The 22252-nt window shown below is 43.4% G+C and overlaps 1 protein-coding gene across 1 annotated transcript in view; it reads left to right on the top strand.

Moving 5' to 3' along the window:
- The window catches only part of GRIK1 (glutamate receptor, ionotropic, kainate 1), a gene marked incomplete at its 5' end in the record, with an annotated part of 67387 nt that overhangs the window by 20227 nt on the left and 24908 nt on the right, over positions 1-22252 (top strand). Inside the window, 5 exons of the mRNA XM_009706891.1 lie at positions 10857-10964; positions 11690-11734; positions 14732-14845; positions 16055-16258; positions 16881-17104. Coding sequence (XP_009705193.1) covers positions 10857-10964; positions 11690-11734; positions 14732-14845; positions 16055-16258; positions 16881-17104 — 695 coding nt within the window. The remainder of the gene's footprint in view (positions 1-10856; positions 10965-11689; positions 11735-14731; positions 14846-16054; positions 16259-16880; positions 17105-22252) is intronic.

Here is a 22252-nt window from a genome sequence, read left to right as displayed (position 1 = left end):
CTCCCCTCTGTCCTGAGGTATCTGCTATATACACGTTTGTTCTAGACCTGGTCGATCTACAACAAAAAAGTAGTAGATTTCTCTGTTTTCTCACATTTTTAGTGCTGTTTTGCAGCTCTTGCATATTGGTTTTTTTCAGCATATAAATGTTTAAAAGCTTATATCCTTTAAATCTCTGAACTGTTTGACGTATACCCAGCACTTTAGATGGATGGCGAGTTCCTACGCTTTCATTCTGATCCACCAGGTGAGATTCTGCCAGTTTGTTTTTTTCTTGCCACGGAGGAAGCAAGCAACCATCCTCAGGATGGCTAGATTTCCTGGGAAGCTCTGGTGCAGGGAACAGAAGACAGAACTAATGAATTGACGATGGCACGACCACATCCAGATTGATTTTGTCCAAATTTGATGAGCTGACTAACATTTTGAGAAAGGGGCAGAAACGCACAAAGTCTTGATTAACTGGTATCAAATCACAGGATGTAATTTTCATTGGATTCTTGACAATAACTGACTAAGTCTAAAACAAACATGGAACATCATTGGAAGAAGAAGGAACTGAAGATTTTTCATTACAGGAAAAGTAAGAATTTAAAATAAGATGGAAGGGAAGGCAATCCATCTGCGGAGATATTAAGCAATTTTGTTTCGTTAAAATTGGCAGCATCTCCAAACAAAGGAGCACAAAATATCTTGTAGGAGAACAGACCATTTCTTTGTCTTTGTTTCATAGTCTTTTATTACTACCAAAGTCAACATGTGAGAGTATTTTCAAGGGACTAAAAATCTGCAGAGTGGAACACAAAAAGAACTGAGCAGTACAAGACTCTGGATGTCAGAAGACTCAAGAACTCACCATCTCCCCTGCGGTCCAAGGCAGGGTCTGCGTGTCAGTCACCCAATCTTTCTGCTGCACAGAAAGCTCTATGCACGTGACTGGGGAAAGATGACAATAGTTCAGCTCCAAAATATAGAACAGCATCTCTTCTGCTGCATCTTTGTCATCGTGTTCTAGTGTTGAGTCAATTACAGCATCTATAGATACTGGCTGCAGTTATTCTCAGGGCTCTGATGCTGCAATATTTAGTTAATTCAAAGAAAAGCAGTTATTTACTTCAGTAGGACTTCTCTCACCAGATAGTTTGATATTAGGATCTGATCCACTCTCATTAAAACAAACATTTTCTTTGTTTTACTTTTAAAAAACTTACTTCTTGTCCATGAAGTAGTGGATGCATTTCTGATATAAGCCTGTTACTGTCTGTTACTTTGAACTGAAAACTCTTAATTAGAAGAGCAAACAAAACAACTGCTAGACTTGCATCCCATGATGATTTGTTAGAAAATAAAGGTCAGCTTTCCAAGAAGGTAACGTATGGCTGACGTTAATGCCAATAGGCATTCCTATTCTGAAATCAAATTTCAAGTGGAAAATCACTTAATTTATGGAATGATCCATGGACAGATTGCAAAATAAGGTCCTGGAACTCGCATACTAAGAATAAATACATATTGAATTGATAAAAAATTATCTGCGAGGTTCTGATACAGTGATATCTAAAATAAAACCAAGAAATCTGACAAAAAATTATATGTATTTATTTATTGCTATAAAGTGATTTTATTTGAATATATGGAGGATATTTTGATATTTGCGATGCAAAATCTTTTTTTCCGAACATGTTTTATATGTCCTGGCCTACTAAAAGTGCTCATCATTTCCCCCACACTGATATTTCAGTTTAAGTGTTAGTGCACGGCCTAAACTGGATGATAGTTATTTGTACTGGAGAAGCTCCCCAGAGCCTGAGTCACGTCACCATTGAGCGGTCACTGTGCACAGCCTTTGCTCCAACGAACGTGGAAGATACCTGTTAAATGCAGATGATTTCGGTTTTGGAGCAGTGTGTTCTCGTTGAAACAATCTGTTCCTCAGCCACGCAACCTCCTACTCACTCGTTCACGGATTTGCCAGCACTTGGGTCCCATTATCTTGGGTGGAAATGCTATCCTTCATGCTTTGCACTGCAGGAAGACCCCACGGACTCCTTGTCATCCCTGTTGTTCAATGGGTCGATGTCACTGTAATAGGACAACAGCTCAGTTGGGGAGGACATTTCCCACTCGGCCTGATGGGTGGGAATGTCAGAGCTTTGGCTTTGGCTCCTGGCTCTGCCACGGACCATGTGCAACCATGACTACATCACTTCAGGACAGCTCCAAAACCCGTGCCATGGTTACCTGATAAGGCAAAGCTGGTCATGGCTCGGTAGGCACTTCCAACGTGCTGACACGATCAGGCTGTTCACCATCCATGCTTGTAGATACCAAATCACTCTAAAACAAAATCAGCAGGACTTAAAATCTAGGTGAAGAAATCCCGTAGCTGGAAATGCTGCGATTCCCCTCTGTAAAAGACATGACGGCTTTTGTCTAATTAGTATATTTAGTCTGGTAGCTGTGTGGAACAGGATTTCTCTACATACTCTCTCGCCTATGCAAGCGGTATCTGCTACAACGGGATCCCAATCCCCATTAACACAGTAGTGTAAAGTTATAGTTTCCAGGTTGTCATGGTTTAATCCCAACCAGCAACTGAGCACCACGCAGCTGCTCGCTCACTCCTTCCCCCCGGCCAGTGGGAAGGGGAGGAGAATTGAAAAAGAAAAGTAAAAACTCGTGGGTTGAGATAAGAACGCTTTCATAACTAAAGTAAAATAAAATATAATACTAACAGTAATAATAATCCATTCTAATAATAATAATAGTAATGAAAAGGAATATAAGAAAAAAATAAACCCCAAGAAAAGACAAGTGATGCACAATATAGCTGCTCACCACTCGCTGACCAATGCCCGAGCAGCGATCGGCCCCTCCCAGCCAGCTCCCCCAGTTTCTATAATGGCCGTGACGTGCTATGGTATGGAATATCCCTTTGGGTGGTTGGGGTCAGCTGTCCTGGCCGTGCTCCCTCCCAGCTCCTTGTGCCCCTCCTCGCTGGCAGAGCATGGGGAACAGAAAAGTCCCTGACTGAGGGTAAGCACTGCTCAGCCACAACTAAACCATCCACGTGGTACCAACCTTATTCTCACACTAAATCCAAAACACAGCACCGTACCAGCTACTCCCAGCTGAAACCGGGAGACAAGTTTTTAGTCAACGCTAATCCCACCCAGACACTTCAGCGACAGTCATGTTTATGCATGGTAAGACAGACTCTGTTCTTACTAGGAAGAATTACTGGCAAAGTTTGACCTTCTCTTCTGATTCTTTGCACCCACTCTCTCGTCTCTGGTATTGATATAAAGCAGTCTGGTAGGTGGAAGCTTTAAAGGAACTCAAAGGCTTTCCAAACATACGCTCTGAAATGAATCCACCTAAGGCATCACCCTCAGGTATTCAGGGTTCATGGGTCGAACTTGTCACACCAAAAACCTTTCATATGACTGCCCCTGAACGTCATCGAGCTCAGCTACTGCTCTGGAAATGAGTGCTCTTGAGTGGCTCACGGAGCAGCCTGTGACTTTCCTAGGAAATTCCCCTTCTCTGTTTACCCACCATTTCCCCCTCTTGTTTCAAGGCAGGGGTGTGCTCAGTCTTGTAGCAGCTGCCTAAACCCCTTCCTAAGAACAAGCCTCCCGACGACTCCTCTTTTCCATTGCAGGGCTGCTCAGTAAAAGCCCGGGACTGTTCCAGTCCTGGACCTCTTCCGAGTAAAGAGGCTAAGAAGCATCATGATTTTCAGTGGGATAGATAAAACCCTGTAATGGTGAATGCCGAAACTCTTTTTATTGCATCTGTTATGCTAGATTTGGATCAGGGTAATGGAAAAGTCATACACTAACTCACTATATTCCGTAATCCTTGAGGATCTCTTTTAATAAGAGGATTAATTGTAAGAGCTGATAAGTTGATGTGTGGCTCAGAGCACATTATGATTTCCACTCTAACTAGAAGCAATATCACTATCACTTAAATCTATCAGCTGTCTCTGCAATTCTAATAAAGCAGGAGCTTTCTTTTCCAAAGGGAAAGAAAACCAAAGGAAAATGAAAGTGAACTTTTCCTTGGTCATTACCATTTTGGTTAGTATATGGTGGTGGTATTGTTTATGGTGTTGGAAGATTTCGTTATGGAAAAGTGATTTGTGGTGTTCAGAGCCTGTGGCCACGGTAGGTTTAGGTATGCCTATGTTTTGTAAATTTTTCAGATATCTGATTTTGTAGTCAAGAAGCAAAAGTTTGGAGTGCGGGAAAAAAAAAACACACCACACATGAGAAAAAGAGCTCACTCGCTGTCTTGTCCCTTGCAATCAAGCAACACAACTGGTGTCCTCTGTATATGTACATCAATCATTGCCAATAACTCTGTAACCGTCAGAGTTCTGCGCTGTTAATAAGTCTAAGACCCAGTGAGGAGACATCATCGCCCACCTCTGCATTTGGATGTCAGCACCACAGCCCTCATCAGAAATTTTAGATTATCAGTTCAATACTAAAGTAGATGTTCACCTTCTTTATAAGCAGTAATGCTTCTAAATCTTAATCCGCCGTTTGTACTCAGCTGCCACCTTTTCTTAAAAGCTGAAGGATGCTGCAGCTGAAGTGGCATGGGGACACTAGCACCTGCGGAGGTTGCTTTGCTGTCAGTCACTCTCGGTTGCCAATGTTTAGCTGAAGGAAAAAGTTCTAGTGAGATGGTGACTAAAGGAAATTGTGACGTAAAGTCTCTCTTCAGGACAAGACTGGGTTCCTTTCAAGTTGCTCGTTTTGGCAGACCAGCACAGAAGCAGAATGAATTTCCTCATCTCAGTCCAAGCACATAATGCGTTCATCTTAGAGGATATATATATAGGTCCAAAAAGACTACGATGTTAGCATGTCTCTGCCACTGTGCAATGGTAAATGAGCAAACTTAATTGGGGGACTTGAATTCTAATGCTTCCAGAATTCCAGGACAGACGATTGCCAATACTTTTTTCCTATTGTTTCATTCAGCAATAAAAAAGAAAGAAAAACAACAGCATGATGGTGGTGTAAGTTAATGCCTTTTACTTCACAACTGTGGTTAATCAGAAATGTACATTAAATCAGTAACTGATGTTCAGTTTTACCTAGTAATTTCTGATAAACAGATTATAATACCAAGAATTAAAAATAGAAATATACTTGGCCTATATATCCATCATTAAAAAAAAGAGAAAAAAAATCAGTCCAATTATTGCCTCGGTAGGTTACCTTTAACTTGCTTGGGAAAGCAGCCTACCAAAGGTCAAGACAATCCCACTGACACAACTGAGTAGACAGGAAAATATCCTTAGCTTTGATTAGACTTCACCCTAGCTTCTGAATGTGCTTCTCCCGTAGTGAAGAGTCCAGCTAACCGATTGCTCTTCCAAGCTCCCATTAAATCTGTAGACAAACTCTGCTGATTGCGTGCCTTTAGGGTAAGGCTTCAAAATGTTCAAGTTACGCATAAACAGCAAGAGAAAGGGGGGCAAGAGAGAGGGAAATAAGAAATATAGAGACTGTTTTACAAAATAAATAGCTAAATATGCCCCATTGTCTACTTGGGGAATTTCTCAAGTTGATTGCAGTAGGGTTTTTTGTGCACCCAGACGCATTTGTAAAGCTTTTGAATGAAGACGACTGTCATTTAGCATTGCACTTACATCCAAGAACAGTCTTCACATAAGTTTAGCATCAATTTACCATACTTTCATATTAAACAATAATTCAGGCTTCAGTGGCAGAGGCAAAGTATCTGAATATCTTGCACAAAGTCAGGTTTGAACCTGGTGCTGTGCAGGGTTTTGGAGCTGGACAGCAGAACAGTTCATTTTCTGCCGCAATACTGTGCTAAAGTAGCTTTTCTTGGCTTTTCACTCAGAAGTTTTATCAGCTCCCTTTGTCTGTATATTTTAAAAATTTGTTAAGAGTTATGACAGTTTCTCCTTATGCCATTTAAAGCAGATTGAATATGTACATATATTTTGTAAGTGATATAGTCACAGGTTTATTTGCGTTTGAGGGTGCATATTTGGGTCTCAGATGTTTTCTTCTAACATTAGCTCCGGCCATACCTTCAAAATGGAGGGTCTTAGTTTTTGAACAGTGGGAACCATAAAAGGTTAAAACTTGAGTTTGAAACTCTAAAGAGATTGCTTGATTAATTACAAGTGGATGTCTAAAGAAGAGGTTCAGAAAAACTGCTTTATTTCACAGGCTATTGGAATAAGTGGAATATCAATAGAATAGCAGAAACATCGGCACATTAAGAAACGTTATTAAATATAATAGTTTAAAAAGTTAAAATAAGATTGTGCTTTTGCATTTTTGCATTGCCAGGGCCCTCTGAACACTTTCAAAAGGACCTTGAAAAATTTAAAGTTTTCTGATGTGACACACAAGTACCCAGTATCTGTCACTGGGACATTGGACTCAGAAAGAGAAAATACACTGTAGGCAGATAAACAGTTAAAGAAAATATTTGGATAAACTTATATTGAGTAAGAAAAACCAAATACATAATAAAACCGCAATCAATTTGTCTGAGAAAGATTGACACTTTGGTGTGCAGTACTGGAATACAGTATCTACAAAATTGGCTATATCCCGTTGAGGCTATGGCATAGAGCTGAGTTTTACCCAGTCAACGCATTATATACACTGTGCATTATGCTTTCTTCATCTAGCTGTATCTTGCTAATACAAATCTGGAAGTGTAAGTGAGGTCTGGTGGAGACAAAAGAAACGGAATATGAAATGTAGCTGTTGTTTTACCTTCGTAAGTCTGGTAGCAGCTGAACTAATTTATTCTGTGATTGAACTGTTGATTGGCTTTGGCTGAAACTAAGGCTGCTATAGTAATTGATTCAAGATGATGAAGTGGAAATTGATATAAAGACTGTATGATGGTGGTGTGAGTTGATAGCAAGCTTCTGGAGTGTTTGCTCTTAACAGCTGAGTCAGCTTCATTTTCCAGTTGTTAAACCTTTCCATTAATACATTTGTGTGGAAGCTAGTATTGTAATTTGAATATTTAACCCCAGATTTCAGTTTGCGGTTTACCCACAATTTAAAGTAGTAAAACCAGAAAGTTTCAGAGTTTTAATTAGGTTGCTTTGGATATTTTTGCCATGTCAGGTACCTGACAGCCTTCAGAGATGACTCAAGACCTATCTGTAATCCGTTCTATCTACTACCTTGTCAATGCTGAGTAAGAAAGGGTCTGAGTAGCTGCTGGTCCTGTATGGTTTGCTTCTCAACTACCAGTTGAAGCCAACATACTGGGTTAATTGCCCATTTCGCTTAATAAACAGGAGAAGGTCATCAAATGTTTACAACTTAGAAACGAGAATAATGATTGTCTGATAAAACGTGGTACTGAAGAATGTGAGACCTTATTTTGCACGTCAGACGAGCACTGCACTGCCCTACTGCTGCAGAGCAAACTCCCCCGTTTCCGCGCAGGGCCGTCGTCAGAGGCAGCCTCCAACCCCGCGTAAACGAGTTCCAAGACAAGCAAGGGATGTTACAAGCAGAAGCCACTGAAAATCACATTTTTTTAATTAAGCTGCAAGCTCTACTCAAAATTATACAAACAAAATCGAAAATACCTTCTCTCCCTAAGAGTTTCAAACTGTGCCCTTAGTTCCTCTAATATTAAAGCAAGGACAGAGTGCCAAAAAGTAATTTCTTTTGATGAATTACATGATTAGGTTCAGATTCAACTTTTTTTATATCCTTTAACATTTAACAGGAACGTCACTAGAAACATTAAAATTGCTACAAATCTTGCGTATAAAAGCACGAACTCTCATTGCTGGGTTAAACAGTCGTGCGGTTTCTGACTGTTTGGGAAGTTCTGCTGCATTCCCGTTCATTAATGGCATTGGGGAGCTGGGCGGCTGCTGCCCCTTCTGTTTGCCGGATCTCGGCCCCTCATCGGCGCTCGCGCCCTTGAGTTACCCGACGGGCACCGAGCAGCGGCGGTATTTCGGAGCGGTGGTACATTTCACTGTCCTTGCACACCACAGGCCGTTGTGCTTTAGGACTCAAATCGTATCAAAAGCCTGGAAGTTTTGCCAATTTGACTTCGGAAGGCCTGGGGTAGACCATAGGTTCCCAGCTCATCCCTCCCTTTGTCTCTTAGGGAAAATTTTTGTTTCTGATCAGGAAGGAAACATCGCCTGTCTGTCTCGGTGTGCTGCACGCACCGCCACCACAGCTGTCTTGAAGTCAGAAATACAGTTGTGCTCACTGGACTTCAACCCAAATGTTTTATTTTTGTTTATAATAAATAAAATAAATAAAATAAAAATCAGAAATTAAATTTAGAATTCAAATGGCATTTGAAGCGTGTGCCTTACAATTAGGGTCTGAAAAACCCCTTTGACATTTAACTCTTCTGAGAAACACTCCCTGACTCCTGTTTATAACTGAAGTCACATTTGGGTCATTATTTGATGGTCCAAGTGGGACTTGGGTTAGACAAAGGCTCTATGCACTTCTCTCCTGCCTTGAAACTTAAGCATAGACCTGTATAGCTCGTAACATCTTTTCCTTCCATTTTCTTCAGTGTGGGGGTAGAAGCACTAATGCCTATTTTCAAAAGTGAGCTCACATGTCACCACATAAATCTTTTTTACAAGAATGGAGATATATGCTCCTGATACCATTTCCAAAAATAACACGTTGGTTCCTTTATTCGAGATCATATCACGTTAGCGGAGAAGCTGAGCATCTGATATGTAATCAATAAATGTGAGCAGTTCACAGAAGCAAATTGCCCTCCGAGGAGGAATTGATCTCTAAAGATCGTATTTTAAAAAATATTCCATCTTTATGAATAAGAGATGGGGGTCATGTCAGAGTAATAAAAAGGCAAACTGGAAAAGAGATATTATATTATGAAATGCATTCATATGTGTCCCCTCCCGCTATCTTAATTATATCTGCATACAAAACCACAGGCGTTTCACTGTTTACAGCTGCGACTTTCGTGTGCCATTGAGATGGGAAGTCTCATGGCAAGTTTGTTGCATTTGCACTTGTCCATTCTTATTTTACTTAAGCGTGCTTCAAAATCCTGCTATATTTCCACAAAATTCTAGATGCACCAGGTTTGTCTGAGACACATGGAGATAACCCCCCAGCATCTGAGACTAAATCCTGCAGATTCAGAGCTAGAATTTAGATTTAACGGGAAGGGAAGACACCCTTCTGTGAGTCTGCTGATTTGTAATGCAGCTTTCCTTATGTCATCCGTCTACAACAAATTAAATGAAGCAAATAACAATGCGCAGTAGAAAAGCTTGTAGGTAATTTAAGAATTATATGGCTGACACACATGAAGAAACCATGCCGTCATTTATCATCAGCCTTTCTTGTATCTTTGAAGAATTTAATCTAATGTGGGAGCTCCCAAAAACAGATTATAAAAATTGTCTGCAGTTTGAAATCCATCAAATACTTTCTTTTATAGATAAGCTTCAGCTTTGGGGACAAAATGGGGGCTATATGAGAGACAGATAGATCTCATTTAAAAGAAGGTGGGCTTGCTGGGAAGCTTACAAGATGCAGAAAACTTAAATTGTGGAGAGAGTTCGTTCTGGACACTGATCTCGCGGCTCCGAAGTGTTCCCCGGCACAGGGAATCATCACGGCTATGCAGATGGATGTACCAAGCCCACCACTTTCACTTACTCCTGATGCTAGTGTTTAAAACAGGGAAAATGTGGTTTCGCTTAATTATGATAGAACAGTAAAATGCTGCCTGGCCCAAACCCGATCATACGCAACCCGTATGCTGTACTGCGGACACGTATGTAAGACTTGCGTGTGCCTTACATGACAAAGTTTTCGTTAGGTCCCTGTGACCAGGTGAGTTTTTCCTGAAAGGCTGCTTTTAGAGCCATCATCCTCATGCCATCAGCACCTGTGAGCACCGGCAGTGCTCTCATTAGGAATGATGCACCTCGTTTGCTTAATTGGGAACTTGTGTCTTCTGCCTTGGGGATGCAAATTGAGTAGGGATCAGTGAAACAATTCAGCAAAGTCCCAGACCCGAGGAGCCTGACGCTGGTGGCGGACATTTCACCACAACCTGTCCAAGAAATCGAGGAAGAACGACATAAAGCCCTTCTTTCATTTGTCTCTTCCTGGAAAAATCTGGATGTCTGGGCCCGGAGGAGCAGAGGCAGCGTCTCTCGCGCCAGCCCAGGAGATGCACAACCCCAGTGTGGGGACAGCTTTGGTGATGGGGGACGGGCCGCTGCCCTCCGTCGTCCGCGGCCTCCCGGGGCCTCCCCCTCGGCACCCGTCGCCCTTCGTTACCCGTTCGTCACGGGGAGCCGAAAGGCCCTGCGCTGGGGTAACGAGGATCGCTCCGGCGAGGATTTAGGCTGTCGCACTGCTAAATCCGGGATTTAGGCTGTTGTACGCCAAGGTTCAGACCCAAAGCCTGGGCTGCGGCAGACTCCTTTTTTAATTTCTTAGTGAATTCTCGCGCAGTGCAAAACTGCCTTGTCTCTGGGCACGTGTAATACTTATTCTCTCTTTCTTTCTCTTTGGTATATCTTTTTTAACACAGCACTAGACATAAGTAAATCAATACATATAAAATGTCACAGACTTGTGCCTGATTCTGAAACACAAAACACACTGAAGAGAGAAACTAAATAACAAAAAAATTGAAGAAAGTGGGTTTTTATCGAAGTAAGCAAGCCACATATGTTTAAAAAACTATTTGGAAGTGATTCAGTGCTACAGTTAACTTAAAATGCAGTATTTGTTATGGCTTCAGGGTAGTTCCTACTAATTGTTACAGGGAAGGGCGTTTTTGTGTTCCCACAGGCACGGTGGGATGGCCTGACAGGGCGCATAACCTTCAACAAAACGGACGGCTTACGGAAGGATTTTGATTTGGACGTTATTAGCCTCAAGGAGGAAGGAACAGAAAAGGTAAGCAGGTCTTTTGTAAAACAATGACAAAAAGCTAATTTGGCAGGGGCGTAGGAAAGTCCATTCTCCTCAGCTTGAATCTCCTGTGCTTGGGGTAAAAAATGCTATTCTCGAGATTATTTAACTCAAAACAGAGCTACTAAGATTGTTTTACTATTTTACAACGTATGCCTTGCATTTTGAGGTATGGGATAGGAATTTGGGACTGGCAATAATTATCTGAACAGAAACAATGATTTTAAGTGCACATTATCTTCAGTTCTTGCCACTGTAACTTGATGTGGTAAATTCATATATCGGGATAAAGCCTGCACTTTTCTTACATGTACTGCTTTTAATAAACGTGACATGAGGGAGCGAGGAAAGAAGGTGCTTGAGTAATAACCTCAACTAGAGTTGAGACGTTAAAAATTCATGGTTTTGAGATTAGGTGAGTTCTTTTTCCCTTGCCCCGACCCTCAGTCAGCAAACATGGGCTCCCTCCACCGCTGCCGAGGAGGTGGCTGCTGGGGGTGTCCAGAAACCCCTGAGAGAGGCAACACCCCCAGCTCGTGTCGGCTGGAGACGGCGTTGTCCCTTGCTCTGCGTACGCTGGCTTGGCCCTGAGTGAGAACTGCTGATGGGTTAATTGAGACTTTAAGTGTAATTGCTCCCACACAGCTCTCCAGACTGGTTCTCTTTTCATTTTTAATGAAGTACTCTGTTTATTTTTTCTCTGTACCAAGGCTGCTGGCGAGGTTTCTAATCATTTATATAAAGTGTGGAAGAAGGTTTGTACACAGACAGGTGATGCCAAAAACCTTTGGGCTGGGTCTTCAGACTCATCCTTTGGGTTTTGGTAGTGACTCTCATATTGCAGTTTAGAGACGACAGCCTATCTGAGAGTATGAATTTTTCTGGTAGAATAATGTTCATCGCAACTTGAGACACTGTAATTCCAAATAGTAAAAAGATCTTGGCAGTATTCAGCTCTTTCACCAAAATATTTTTTTTAATTATTATTTTATTTCTTGAGAGCTGTGGTTTTCCCCTCTTTGAGTAGAGACTCTGGGCTGTAGCAAAAGCCGTCCTTTTCTCAGCTGTTATCCTTCCTGATTCACCTAAGATTCACCATGAGTGGTAAATTTACACCATTTCAAATGTGGTTTAGCATCAGCAGCAGGGACTGTTTTAAGATGCAGGGTTGGGGGTTTTTTGCCTCCCACAAAATGCATACTCTGCAGGCATTGTTGACTCAGAATTTTGACAAGTGTGTTATTAGCTCCTTACGGAAAATAACATAGATGGTTAAGTGGGTGATGTCATTCACTAACATACAGAAATTGGAACTAAACTTGTTTATAAAAGATCTAAATTACCCCAGGAATCTCATCCCTCTTTTCATGTGAGGTGCCTCTGCCTGGTGGAAAAGTGGGAGTCGGAGAAGGGCTCCACGCGCTGCTCCCCACGGGAGGTACAACCCACGGTTCCCATTCCGTAAGGAGAAGATAACAACAGCATCCACCACGTTTAAAGAGTCCTGGAGTCACAAGATACAGATTTCTTGTAACGCTTAGGATTATATTTTGTACATATTTCACATAGATATTAACATTTCCCACCCCTCCCACATACACAGTTTAAAAAGGCTTTGGTTTTGTGTTGTTTTGGGAGGGATTTTAATGCTACAGAGTAGACGAGTGTAAAGCATCCTATAGCACTCTCTTCATGTTCTTATAAAGCACATACTTAATAACCTTGTTTTAATCTTCAGTGAATCAGGCTAAGGCACAAAGGCCCCCATTTCTCTCATTACTGGTGAATAGATCATCCTACCTGACATGCAGAACGCTATTGAACCAGTCTCGCTTTTGACTCCAGGCATTCTGTGTTACGCTGAATTGATTTAAACCAAATTACAATTGGTTCAGAGCACAGGCTTGCTGAGAAGGGCATATGATACCTCTCAAACTTGTCACTAAACTGCAATAAATCCGCCGGATTCACCATAGTGATGTACTACCTTGACCTCATTCTTCCAGCGCCCTTCCGACCTCCTCCATCGCTCTAATCAGGGTTGACCTGCGGTGTCATTCTTTTATCCAGACGTAGAGTGGTCTCCTGGTGTATTTTGTATGCACTGTGACTGTGTTGCTCCATGTTCTTCATGGTCGTTCTCCTCTTCCCTGCTGCCAGCCGATAAAAGCATATCAAGTCAGTAACAACGAGCAGAACGGCTTTTGATTAACTCAGCCACCCTGGTGCAAATTCAAGGGCACTGGTTATTTACTATATTCCCGGCACAGGCTGTCGTAATACCCAACATTTTATTTCCTGTGTACTTTCCAGATCAGTTTTCCAACCTGATCTAGTTTTGGAAATGAAGAGAATGACTGATAAATGCTTGGAAAAATGATTTTTAAAAATGGCATGACTATCCCCATTAAGCATATTTTGGAAAAAAAAAATTGTGAAAGGCAAAAGCAATGGCACCCATGGACACAAACCCAAAGTTTGTTTGAAATGATACAGTTGTATACCCCAAACCCACACTCAGCAGGCACAAACTAATCTGCTGGGTTTGGTACAAAGGCAACGCCATCTCTGCCTCAGTTAACAACCAAAGAGAAAGAGTCCAGCCCGGCTCTGAAATGACCGAGCATCTGACGGCAGAGAGGGACCTTCAGTGCAGGGGACAAGTGAGTGGGTTTTGTCTTCGACTTTCTTGGGAGCTTTGCTGGCAATGCCAGCAGGGAGGATCTGAAAGCAGATCGCTCCCGGGTAGAGCTGAAACATGCTGGCAGAGCAGGACGGCGATACAAAGGGCTCTGTGGACGGCCGATGTCCATCCCCAAGCCATCCCTCTGGTGCTCGCCACAAACGTCCAATACAAGCCAAACTGCCTGAGCCAGCTCCTTGCTTGGACTTTTCTCACATCAGCCCCCAGCCGTGCTGTGTATGTAAATCCAAAGGCAGAAAAACCTGAAGATGCTTTCAGACTGCATTTATGTTAAGCAAATATTTATCTGAATTAATCAACATAGTTCTAATTTCTGCCCTCACAAGGTGTAGATCCAAATCCACTGAAATCATGAAGATCTTTTGCTTGAGGCTTTGGATTCGGCATTAAATACCGGAATTCTTCACTGTCTCTGGGGCTAGAAAGGAATTTGTCTTTGGCCACTTGTATTTACTGAACAAATACTGATCAGAGCGTGAAACGGTATCACCTTCCTAGCTCTGTCATATGTAGTAGTCAAGAAATGACAGAATAATCTTTACTAAACCTGCTGAAGGCATAGCGGAAGCAAAAGGCCGGTGCATCCATCAATCTGCTTCAACATGTTTATTCAAGCTTTCAATCTGTTGTATTGGAAGAGAGAGGTCTTGCCGTATGTTTCAACTCTATCATTTACAAAATTAAAAAAAAAAAAAATCATAAAAATAGACATTTGACATTTTTTAGCGGGAAACGAAGTCAACATGTTCCACATTTGTAGCAGATTGGCTAATACACCACTGTATTGACATGCCTTATACTCTTACAGCTTATTCATTTCCACCCGCTTTTGAAAGGGCAGTCTGTTCCCTGTGTTTTCTAAATCAGCCATTTGATGTTGCTGCCTGACTCAGCCCTACAGCCGTTCCCCTTCTCTAGCATCTCCTCCTGCCGGTGTCTCTTTCCGTGGTGACTCGAGCCAGTGCACTCTTCCCAGGCGGTGAGCCTTTCGGGAAATGTTTCGGCTCGCTGCGGCCGGGCAGCCGCTCACCCGCTCTCTTCTGTGCAGATTGGGGTTTGGAACTCGTACAGTGGCCTTAACATGACCGACAGCAACAAGGACCGATCGACCAACATCACGGATTCCTTGGCTAACCGGACGCTTATCGTCACCACCATTTTGGTAAGTCCCGCGAGGCGGAGGTGGCGCGGTCAGCCGCGCGGTAGGATGCGGGAATTGCCGGTGGTGGGTTGCGGGGCTCTTCGCAGCTGCCTTCGCCACCTCCACCCTGCGCTCCGTGGCTGTTTCCCTCCTCACTGAACAATGTTTTGTTAAACGAACCTGTTTTCAAGCAAAGTTTTTGACTTGGATCAGAATCAACACACGCTTTCATGTGTCCACAAGATTGATTCAGAAATACCCCACTGCCAATGAAAGACTCTTGGGAACCCCTGCCTCCAAAACTGTTTAGCTTACTTCAGTATTTCAGAGGCGAACCCTGCATACTTTTCTTCCCAGGAGAATTAGCACACACAAATACTCAGCTTTGTAGTCAGTGCTTATACATCCTTCCTTTTTACTGAAAATGAGGTGAAGAGGACTGAAGGAAGGTAGCGAACGGTGGATAGACAGATTGAGTTATGTCCTCGCTGTGATAAATGGAAAATATGCAACTGGGTATTCACAAGCTGTTCTGCCTCCTGCTTTCTGCCTGGCCAGTAATGCCACTTTTTCCAATTATCCTGCCTAATTCCTCGGGAGGAGGGAAAGATTAAGGCTCCCTCTGCACTCCTTTTCTATTGCCAGAGGTCTTTTGCCACATTAAACTGCAGAAACATGCTTGCCTAGATCTTCTTCTATCCAAAATCTTTTAAAAAGAATAGCAACAAGGCACTTTGCAATCTACCTATGCTGTTCTCCATTCTCTCGGGTGAATACCTGCTAAACTCACAGCTATTTTGTGCATTTGAAGATTTTTTTTTCAATAAAGGTTTATCTCTCACAGAATATAAAATTTTAGGTTCCGCTTATGATTCTTTTTCTGTTATTTAGGCTTCTGTCTCCTTCAGTATCCCTTCCTGTCCCTTAGGGTAGGACAACGTAGAGTACAGACCTTGGGTCTGATTTTGGAGCTGGTAAGCAGTACTTTAATTAAAGCTCCAGGGAGCTATGAATGGTCCGTTCCACTGAAAATTGGGGCCCTGATGCTTCTCACTAACTGATTTAGTCAATTTGTTAGCATACCTAAAACAGCTTTTAATGGACGCGGTAAATTACTGGTTTCCACCTAATTGCAATCCGTTTACAAAATATTAACATAATTTAGAGAAACTGATATAATCCAAACCAAACCTCATTTCTATTACTACCCGTCTATGTCTTTTTCTACAGGAAGACCCCTATGTTATGTACAAGAAGTCTGACAAGCCCTTGTATGGAAATGACAGATTCGAGGGTTATTGCCTGGACTTACTAAAGGAGCTGTCAAATATTTTAGGCTTCATCTATGAGGTCAAACTAGTCTCTGATGGTAAATATGGAGCCCAGAATGACAAAGGAGAGTGGAATGGGATGGTCAAAGAACTCATAGATCACGTAAGATTGAATCCTTCTCTCTTTATTCTCCTTTCTTTCGCCTGTGGTGTTTTATATGAAGCCAGCCCAAATGAAATGTTTGCTTTAGTTCTCATTTTTTTTCTGAGCCACTGGTCTGTCTTTATTGCCACTTGTCAGAGTGGGAAGTCACATCCGTACATCCGAACCGAGAGTTTGCGGGTGTCGGGGGGATCCCCCATCTGCGGTGCGGCGGCGGGCACTGAGCCAGCACTGATCCTGCCCGTCCCTTGGCTACAAAGGCCAACGGCGAAGGCCGAGCTTCCAGCTCACCTCTGCCCTGTGATCTGGGGACGTAGTCCCTGCCCGGCCGCTCCGGCAGCCCTCGCTCGCCATCTGCCCCGTTGCACAGGACCGAGCCCCCAGTCCCTGCTCATACCTCTCCTACTCGCCTGAACGTCACACATGTCCCTCTGCCTGCAGAAAGAGGAGACAGAGCGTCATGTACCCGTTAATACCCTAGCAATGCTGAATTTTGTCACACGCTTCAGATTTATAGTCAAATTTGGTTTAGTTCTTCATACTTGGGGGGGGGGGGGGGCGGAATAGTAATGCGTTTGCTGAACAAGAAAAAGAAGGAGCGTTTTCCCATTTCTCTTTTCAGAAAGCTGATCTGGCTGTTGCTCCTCTCACCATTACCTATGTAAGAGAGAAAGTAATTGATTTTTCCAAGCCCTTCATGACGCTGGGAATCAGTATCTTGTACCGGAAACCCAATGGGACAAACCCTGGTGTTTTCTCCTTTTTAAACCCTCTTTCTCCTGATATTTGGATGTATGTTCTCCTAGCCTGCCTTGGAGTCAGTTGTGTCCTCTTTGTCATTGCAAGGTAAGTTGAAGACCGTAGTTTTAGATGCACCCGCATTAACTGCCTCTCCTCCCATAGGTGTTGCTGGGCTTTGCGAAGTAGATACAGTATAATACTGTCCTAAGGGTTTTATCCAGTCCTAAAACATGACGTCCTAGAAAGTTATCTTGGTATTTTCACATCAACGCTGCTATCACTTTTATGTATTGCAATGTGATGAGATTTTACTTTCCTTAAGGGCTGAACGGAGAGAAATAGAAATACCCGACGAAATGTGTCAGTCTTTCTTTGTCAGTACACAACAGCTCGGCAGACTACGTCTGGAAAAGCAGTTTATATTACTTGCCTGTAAGCATCTCTCTTTCCCACTAACAGTGCATTCGGTTAAAAGGTAAGAAAGGGGATGTGAACATATTTTTGCTGAAGGATGTTAATTAGCTCAGCTAATTTGCCCTTGAAAATACAAGACAACGTGACTGGGGACCTGAGGGGACAATCTGGTGACAGTGAAGTGTACCCCAGGCTCTCTCCCAGCGCGGTCCTGGCCTGCACCTGTCCCTGTTCAAAACCAGATGGAAATAGGCACATTCACACCGCTTTTCCAAACGAAGCCAAAGCCCATAGAGTTCTCAAAGGCAGGTGTGCCACAAAGTTTCCGTACCAGTGGACCACCATCGCATTGCCAGAGGGCCGGCGGCGCGCTCTGTACCCTGATCATTGAACTTTTTACCTGAAAAGCTCTCGCCAGCTGATGTAGTTTCACAAACTGGCTACAAGCTACTTATCGTGGCCTCGGGGACCTTGGACCATAGTCTGGGAGCCACTTCTGTAGGGCTTTGCACAAGAGCAAACCAAGGGTAAAAGAAAATGAACCTAGAAACTTGTCAGAGGAAATGAGTCATTTGAGGCATACTCTTGTCTATACTCCTGAATAAACCCAGACTCTGCGCTGGCGTAGTTATTGGCCTTTTCTTCCGATAGTGGCCTTGGAATTTCATTTCCAACTCTGTTTATTTGATCTCATCCTATCCTTCATTTTTTCCTTTTTATAATTTAAAACATAAATATTTTTATTAGTGCTTCACAGAGATTCATGTTTTGGTTCTTTTTAATCAGGATCCCTAATTAAGCCTTTCCCCGCTTCTGTTATGTGTTGTTTTGCATATTCAACAACATATTCCCCATTAATAAAGTATACGGAAAACAGCCCAAGAAAACATTTGTACTATGAAATATAAGAACCGAAGTGAGGTATCATTGGAAGTCCACACATTCACATCACAGCAAAAGTAACAGGAATGCTGCAGTTTTTGTTGCAAATGATGGCATTCAACTTTAGGAAGTCAGCAATATTGTATGTATATATATCTCCTTCACAGGTCATAAAATAATTGTAATCTGAATCATTAATTCTGATAATATCGCACATGGCGCCCGACTTCCACTTCTGCGTGAGCAGCATCAAATTAAGCTCTTGCTGCTTTTCCTCCAATTGACTGTTTTCTTTTAATCGAAAGACACAGCCCTGCAAAACCTTTACTCGCAGGAGCAGTCCTGCTGGGAGCGACCGCCCTCGGACAGACGTTCCTCCGTGGTCCGCTGAACAACCCTTGTTCCAGGTGGACAACCTGTGCGAATGCTTTGCTTCTTGGCACGTGTCTGTCCTGGTACCCAAGTACAGACGTTCGTGGGATTTGCTTTTTCCTTTAAATTGCTGAGAACGTGAAGAAGGAAGAGGGAGGGAGAGGAGGAGAGGTCATGGGTTAACTTATTAGTGTTGGTCCCAGGTAAAAGAAATGGTTTATCCATCCCTGGCAGCTATGGGACTGTATGCAATTAGTCATGGCTTCCCACAAGCTCTTGCCGTTGCTCACTGTACCATAAATAATAACTCTTACTGTACGCAAGTCATGATCTCATTCATGACTAATATTAAATCTGCTCGCCTGTGACAGATTGACTTTCCTGCAGTTGTGTGCCAAGACTAAAAACATCCCACAATCCTCTCCACCTCAGAACAGGCAGGAGGGAAAACAAAGCCCAAGTTTTCCTCGGTGCTTCTATTTTTTTAAAATGACGGCACCAAGTCTGCAAGAATAAATAGGCGTCAGGGTCCTCTGCCTGCTCCAGAGCTGACTACACGCAGATGCGCGGCCGGGAGCAAACCGGAGGGAAACGCACGGTGCTCACAAGTCATCGGCTGGGAAACCTGCTCGCTTTTCTTTCTTGGCTCTTAAATATTGCTCCAAATCACAGTGCAGCCTTTGGGTAAATCCCTAGGTTCGCCTTGCGTAACTGTGTTATGTTTTGTTTCCGAAATCTTTCTAAAAAACAGTGGTTCCTGGAGCAATGTAACTAATGAAGCCTGCTTTCCCTGCAGATTTGTGTCTCGTGGTGGACTGTGATTGCCAGCTGAAGTTTGTTTTCCTGTTTGTTTGCTTTCCCTGCAGCTGAAGGATTTGTAGGCGATCTTTCCCGTGCGGATTAACTGATATGTTAATCAATATGAGCTTATCCTGCAGCTTCTCTCCTGGTGGGGCTACCGCTGCCATGTTTCACAACGCTTGCGGGAGCATAATAACCTCGGAGGGCTCCATCTGTTTGTCAGATGTGGCTAGAGTTAGCTCAAAGGCTTACCTGTCGTTACAGGTATAGACCCCCACACAGTCGTAACACACAGCACAAAACCCGACTTGTAACAACTTAAATTTATCACGTTTGCATGTCATTCTCATAACCCACCTGTTTTAGGAAAAGAACATACGAGTTCAGCCCAACAGTTAACAAAATTTTCTAAATGTTTACTTTTTTTCTGACACCAATGCTTTTTTTTTGAACTGATGCCTAAAAGCAGCGCCTAATCAGATCGCAACTACACAGGCTGAAGAAGTACACGAAATTATGTTCACATGTCATCTTAATTTACTTTAGACTTTATAAATTTTAATTTACTCCAAGAAGCTGAGCCATTCTTACAGTCCACGCCTAGACCTGTTGACGTCTCCAAATGCATCAAGATTTCTGTAGGATTTGCGGAGTGTTTCAGCAAATAGTGGTTAGATTGGTTTTGAGAATGTCAGGAAGCCTCCACTTTTTAACACTGCCGCAGTAAATTAAACAGTTAAGAGTGTTTTGACTTCAGTTCATGGAAGACAAATACTTGGGAATATTTTTCATAGACTGGGATAATCTTCCCGTTATTTCTTCAGACTTTTCAGCGGCTGAATCATTTCTCATTTGTCTTTGAGCCTTATGTAGCCCTGTCATTGTTATATTAATTTTTAAACTCAAACACTGAAGTTTTTATCACTGCGAAGAGTTACAGACTGACAAAGCTCTTTTCTAAGAACACCGGCAGTGAATGAACAAGGCGTTTTCTGCCAAAATTTCCCTTTGCTGCCACTGCCGCGTCAGCTGTGCCGTTGGTGTCAATGACGGTGGAGTTGGGTAGCTGAGGTAACCACCAGTGGTGAATAACGTCACGCAGAGCCGACACGAAGAGGTGCTTAGGTGACCTTGAGCATCTCATCTTGATCAGAAACTTGATCAGAAACCAGGGGAAAATGACCAGGAAAACAGAAGACCTGAGCAGTGAACTAGAGCTGAAGTGTAAGCCAGCCTCTTCTTGGGGCTCAGGACAGCAGTAGAAATACAAGAAGAAGATCAGCTTTTGTTTCAAGGGGAAAAAGAAATATATACCCTAGTACCACATTAAAATATATACCCAGAGCTATAAAAATCTTTCCAGTCTGGCAGAAAGAGTTTTGCTGCCAGAATTTCATTGCCACTTTCTAGCAATGGCTGTTTTGCTCTTTCGGTGATGGAGACATTTGTGTCCAACCTACTGAAGGTGGTGGTTGTCTGAAACCATGCGAGATCCCAGCCCTGGGCTTCCTGGTCAGGTCAGGCAGAGTTCTTTGTACGTCTTTGTACCGTCCTGTGTTAGCTCGCCGGGACCCTGCGGGTGAAGGCTTGGCGTGGGGCCGCATCCCGTCTGCGGCGGTTGGCAGCCCAGGCATCCTACAGGTCCCCGTACTGGGGCTCTTGCTGAGGACGTGTTTCCCCACGTGTGCACAAACTGAGTGGGGAACACTTTCTTTACTACACAACAGTCGCTTCCATTATTCTAGCACAAAGCTGAAACATACAGCTTGGGGATTGCTTTTCTTCTAACTGGTGTGTGCAGAACTGTTGCATCTTGAGCCTGAAAACTGCCTGTTTTGTTACGATTTTTAGTACAAGTAATGGTAATATTGCACAGCTAATGGCATCCTAAGCTACATACTGTTTCAATTAGTGGGTTCATTATTATCAGAGTTCATTACTTCAGCTAAGCAAGGCACGCTGCTTGCAACGGTGCATAAATTCAATGTTTAATTATATTGTTGAAACAGTAATTAAAATGTATTGGCGTGACATTGTCAGTTAAAGCTATATTCATAAACTTCCCGAGGAAGTATGCAGCAAGCCACGCGGCAGTGGGAAGCAAGAGCAGGCAAGGTACCTTGGGCAGAAACAGTCCGTGCCGTAGCTCTGCCAAGTGTTGTGCCGAGCAGAAGGGGCACGGTTTGCGGCTGCGGGATGCTGCGGGGGCAATAGAGCAGAGCTCTTCCATGAAAGGCAACTCTCTGCGTAATTCTCTCCCAGCAATGCCGACAACCTGGCCCTATGGCTTTCAGGCACTGCAGTTGCTCCCCAACACCTTCAAACGATCGGCAACCTTTTTGTGTTTTTTTTTTTCCCCACTGCCGCAGCAGCCTCGCGCAGGGAGAGCACGTTCAGCACCCAGCGTCTCCACTACGGACGGCTCACGGTGGTTGCCTTTAGAGGGCTGCTACTCCTTCCTTATTGTCGAAAGGCTTTACCAAGGAGCAGCTCCGTGGCTTCCCGTTGTCCCCCCACCAGTGTCGGTCGGTCTGTCGGCAGTGTGGGCAGGGAAGGCGTGGGGCCTTGCCGCAGCATCACCCCGGGGGGCTCTGACCCGAGAGCCGGAGGAGTAGGGGCTTAGCCCCGGGCTGGGTCCGGGACTGCGAGAACGGCTCCTGGCGTTGCAGCGCTGCGCTCCCCAGCTTGCGGGAGGCAGCTGCGAGGTGTCCCGCAGACAGCCTTTCGCCTGAGGTTTTCTTTTTCTTGTTTCCTTCGTTAACTCCTCACTTTGTGCGTTGTTCA

The sequence above is a fragment of the Cariama cristata genome, unplaced genomic scaffold, assembly GCF_000690535.1.
Source record: "Cariama cristata isolate BGI_N322 unplaced genomic scaffold, ASM69053v1 scaffold1889, whole genome shotgun sequence".
Taxonomy (NCBI): domain Eukaryota; kingdom Metazoa; phylum Chordata; class Aves; order Cariamiformes; family Cariamidae; genus Cariama; species Cariama cristata.
This window is presented reverse-complemented; position numbering and strand designations above follow the sequence as displayed.